The 5,315-nt window shown below is 29.7% G+C and overlaps 1 protein-coding gene across 1 annotated transcript; it reads left to right on the top strand.

The window, feature by feature from the left end:
- Window positions 1–2,203: 2,203 nt before the first annotated feature.
- Window positions 2,204–4,333, top strand: LOC115718178 (uncharacterized protein At4g22758). Its single transcript, XM_030647139.2, has 3 exons — window positions 2,204–2,782; window positions 3,472–3,685; window positions 3,832–4,333. The coding sequence occupies exons 1-3, from the start codon at window positions 2,444–2,446 to the stop codon at window positions 4,068–4,070; spliced, it is 792 nt and encodes a 263-aa protein (XP_030502999.2). The 5' UTR covers window positions 2,204–2,443; the 3' UTR covers window positions 4,071–4,333.
- The last annotated feature ends 982 nt before the right edge of the window (window positions 4,334–5,315 follow it).

Genomic DNA, 5,315 nt, shown 5'->3' with positions numbered 1-5,315 from the left:
TGGCAACATATACTGGTGACACATGGATCCTATTTCCTACATCTGTTGAGGAGATATTCCGAGCAAAGCTCAGTATACATCTGCACGGATAGAGTCTGCCCGACCGAGCAGGGCAAGGGTAGACGATTCAAGCAATGCATCAAGACTTAGCAGTTTCAAGACTTACATCGTGAAGCATAAAATAAATTCCTACAATTCAGGGATCGTATAAAAGGGATATGGCAAACTGTCCTAATCCCTCAATTTATGTATTCTAAATATGTAATGTGTATTCTTACCAATTATAGATATTGTAAGCAAAAGAGAAACCTTCCTTCCTGTATTTAGCCCTATAAATAGTGATCCATCCTCACTGTAAAAGGGGTCGAAAGAATTACTTCAGAGAGATCTAAGAGAAAATACTCAGAGATTTCATTGTGAGAGCTTCAAGAGAGGAAACAATGTATTCTTTGCTCTCGAGTTAATATAATTCAAGGGGAGTAGGCTATTACCAAACTAAAGGGGCAGAACCTCTTTAAAAGCTTGTGTTCTTTAATGTTTATTGGGTCTTACCTTATTTTAATGACACTTTTTATCGCTTATTAATTAACTCATTGTCGTTGGCTAAAAGCGAGGTCAACACATGCACCCCCTTAAAAGAGATATACCGATGCATCCCTCTCTATTTTGTTATCCGAAATAATTTTTTTCTTATTGTCATATATGTTATAGTTATTTAAGACATCTCGCAAAAAATTAAGAAATTCAAAAAAATTTAACACGCCAAAAACAGGGTTCAAACATTATGCTGCACTCGTGACTATTTTATTTTATACCCATTTGAAATAAACTGTTTGAACACTGCTTTCTATATTGTAAATTATTCTGAATTTCTCAAAATTTGGTAGGATGTATTAAATAATTACGTACACGAATATTAAAAAAATTGGACTGAAAAATTCTTCTGTATGACAAAACAGGTAGAGGATGTATCAGTACAACCTTTTTAAGGGGGTGAATTATAGAAGCACCCTATCATTAATTATACTAGTTTATTTTAATTTGTTTCTTTTGATTCGTATTCTTAAAAAAAACTATAAAAATTATAGGGTGATTCTACAATACACCCTCTTAAAAAGGGATGTACTGATGCACTTTCTACTTGTTTCAGCATCCAAGAGAATTTTTTAATTTGATTTTTTTTTTATATTCATGTACGTTATAGTTATTTAAGATATCCTACAAAATTTTGAGAAATTTAGAATAATTTACAATATAGAGAATAATGTTCAAACAGTCTATTTTACACGCGTATAAAATAAAATAGTCATGCGTGCAATACACTATTTGAATGCAATTTTCGGCGTGTTAAACTTTTTTGAATTTCTTAAAATTTTGCAGAATGTCTTAAATAACTATAATTTACATGAGCATGAGAAAAAAATTGACTAAAAAATTATTTCGGATACTAAAATGGATAGAGATGTATTAGCACATCCTTTTTAAAGGTGCATTATAGAATTTTCCAAAATTATATATTTTAATTATAATGACAAAGAAATTATACAATTTTATTAAAAAAATAAAAAATTATATATGATTTTTTAAAAAATATATAAAAATAAAATTAAAATAAGTATTGAAATTAATACAAAATAATAAGATAATTTTTTTTATAAAAAAAATAATAAGAGTGATTAATACTAGATGCAAATATACCCCTTAATTTTGAGCTATTATTACAAAACTACCCCTAACATATTATATATTCACATAAATTGATTATATATTTTAAGAAAATTTTACAATGCACTTCTTGAAAGAGGTATCGATACACTTTTATTTATTTCAAGATCTAAAAAAAGTCAGATTTTTTTTTTTTTTTTTTTTTTTTTATGAGTGTATGTGTTGTTGTTATTGAAGATATCTTATAAAATTTTAAGAAATTTTTTTAAAAAATTAACATGTTAAAAATATGGTTTAAAGAATCTATTACACGAGTGACCTTTTTATTTTATACCCGTGTCAAATAGTCGATTTGAAAATTGACTTCTAGTAAATTATTTTGAATTCATCAAAATTTTACAAAATCTCTTAAATAATGATAAAGTACAATATTATTAAAAAAAAATGGTCTAATATTTTTATTCCTATATACCAAAAGAGTTAAAAGTTACATCATCCATATACATTTAATTTAAGTAGGGTGCATTGTCTACAAGCACCTATATTTTAAATAGAAAAAAAAATACATATATTATAAATAGGAGAGGAGAGTGAATGGAAGTGAAGACAATCAACTTCGAAAACTGCCGAACCCAAACCAACTCTGCACGCAAACTAACCAAACTACCTCTCTTCCTGTCATCTTCTCTCTTCAAAAAAGAATAAAAAAATAAAAACCATTTCACAAATTTATCAATATATATATATATTTCCGTTTCTATATTCACATAATATTTACATGTCAGAGAGGGGTCTACGGCGTCGAGCTCAGCCCACCGGTAGCCGGAGAAGCAGACCACCGAACCCGTCGCCATCGCCTTCCCGGAGGACCCCGCCGCCTCGTCGATCGTTGATTAAGCCGCACTCCAAACCTATTAAGATTCTCAAGCGTTGCTCGTCTGAGCCCCTTCTATGGATCGGGAGCAGTAGTAGTAGCAACAGCAGCGATGGTAACGAGGACGATCGTCGCAGGATTTTTGGATCGGAACATGTTCTTCTCCGACCCTATACTTGTACGGAGATCTTTGCTTCTTCTCCTTCGCTTTTGGGTTTCTCCTCCTCCCCAGGGAATCACGAGGTTAGTCAAGTTTTTTAAGTTTCCTTTTTTTTGTAAAAGTTTCACTTTTTGTATAGGGTAATTTTGTAATTATATATCATTTAGTAGTTGAAGCCAAATAATCATAACATTAATCAATCATATCAATGAAATTCATACGTTAAAAGGAGGCGCTGCCATGTGTCACATGTGTATATATAAATGATTAGGGGTTTTTTCTTAGTATAATTTGACATTCAATTATAGCAATAAGGTTATGTTATTTCACAAGAGTGTGATCTGACCCTAGTGCCCTTTATCTTGTCTTTGTATAGATTTTGTGTGCACATGATCATCAATTAAAAAAAATATATTAAACTTCGATTATTGGGTAATAATGTACCGTTGGCCATTTAGACTAGATATAAATTTTCACCTACTTCTACATTGCCCATATTATGTTTTTATGGTATTTAATAATCTTCTGGTATTTTATTCATTAAACATAGCCATATGCATTTTTGGACGAAAATTGGATGGAAGGTGATCTAGTAACAATTTTGAAATTGCCTTAGGTGTTGAGCACATGTATAAAAACAAAGAAAAAATTGAACTCTTTTTTTTTTTTCTTTCATTTACTTGTGTCAATTTTTGAAGTAAAGTAAAGTAAACCCATTATTTGTTTTAAACGGAAAGTTTAGGATAATGGATTTGAAAATTTTGTAATGCAGAAGCGAGATTACAAGAAAGATGCAAAGGTTGTTCTTAATGTGACAGTTGAAGGGAGTCCAGGACCAGTTCGGACCATGGTTAAGTTAGGATCAAGTGTGGAAGAGACTATTAAAAATGTTGTTGAGAAATACAATGAAGAAGGTCGAACCCCTAAGCTTGAGAAGGATTCACCATCTTCCCTTGAATTGCACCATTCCTATTTCAGCCTTCAAAGTAAACACTACTACTACTAGTACAACACAACCAAATCAAATGTTTTAATAGTTTTCTTTATTGTTCTTATAAGTTATGAACTTGATTTGAATTGGGCAAATGGTACTGAATAATGATAACAGGGCATGTATGTAAATTTATTTCAGGTTTGGATAAATCAGATGCAATCGGAGATGTGGGTAGTAGAAGCTTTTATCTTAGAAAAAGAAGCAGCAGAAATGGAGCTTCATTTACCTCTGAAACATCTTCTTTAAGAGCTTCTTCCTCTGGAATTGTTGTTCAACCTCCTCCTGTCTTCTTACTACCAAATTTTGTTGCCATTGGTGTACAAAAAATGGTAAGAAGAACTCGAAAGCTTTGGAAGATCTTGGTTTGCTCTCAATAATAAGGACCTTGCAGACCATTAAATTTGAGCTTCTTATTGCAATTTTTAGAGTAACACACCATATTATTTAGTGTTACTCTTTATACTATTATGTTAGTTATAAGTCACACAAGAACACATTTCATTCTACAGTATTAAGTTGTGCATATATATTTATATATTATATTTATCATTCTCCATTTCTTTCTTTGGAGATGATCATGATCTGCTATGTATGTTTAAATTTACCATATAAATTGAAAGGAAAATTGAATTTTTCTTTTTTTCTTTTCTCCATGGTGGTTTAGTTATATGGATATTTTGAATCCAACTATTCTCAAGTTTTGGTAACGTCATAACTCATATATGCACTTGTAGCTTTATCTAAATAATAATAATAAAAACATGTTTAAGGGCGAAATCTGTTTCCCTGCCTTTCAATAGTATAATTACCAATTCCGGACGAGTATTTTTGTGCTAAGTGTTATTAAGGAAGTGGAAAAGCCTTGTCGGAGCTTTTTTTGGAGCCAAAATGGCAATCGATCGTTGCGAAATTCAAATTGCTTCATGTGAAAATGTTTATTTACCTAAGTCTTATGGTGGTATTGGTTTTTAAGAAGGCCCAAAATGGAAAAATTCTTTGGTCTTTGATAGAAAAGCATGATATTCTTTGGGTTAAATGGGTTAGATGTAGAACTATGAAAAGATAAGAAATATTATATAAAATGTATTTTCCACCCTTTTAAAAAATATAATGTATAATTCTATTAAAATAATAGTAATTTCTAACATTTATTTTACTTTTATCTTTTTAACTTTACCCCTAATATCAAATAATAGGAAGGAGAATAATTATCTTCTTCTTCCTCTTACTTCTCATATTTTTTAAACTCTCCATTCATCCTACTCTTCATCCTTCTTACCAAACATAATTTTAGAATAGTTTTAACACGACTTGTAGAACTAATATTTACATGTTGTACCGTACTTTACTCATATTGCTCCTTTTTTTTTTATTAAATATCAACTTGTTTTCTTAATTGTAATTTTTTTGTTTTTTTGGTTAAAAGGGAAGTATAAATTTGGCAATATAAATTATAATTATTAGAATTGGAATATTTACTAAAAAAAAAACTACTAAATTTTTTAACTCACAATGTTAAAATAAATTAATATAAAGTATTATTTTACATTTTTAATAATTTTAATTATAAAATTATAGTATTTGATTATTTGGATTATATTTGAGTTTTGTTATATTTTAGT

The sequence above is a fragment of the Cannabis sativa genome, chromosome 5 (assembly GCF_029168945.1).
Source record: "Cannabis sativa cultivar Pink pepper isolate KNU-18-1 chromosome 5, ASM2916894v1, whole genome shotgun sequence".
In the NCBI taxonomy this organism is placed as follows: domain Eukaryota; kingdom Viridiplantae; phylum Streptophyta; class Magnoliopsida; order Rosales; family Cannabaceae; genus Cannabis; species Cannabis sativa.
The sequence above is the reverse complement of the archived record's forward strand: the minus strand, read 5'-3'. Positions and strand labels throughout refer to the sequence as shown.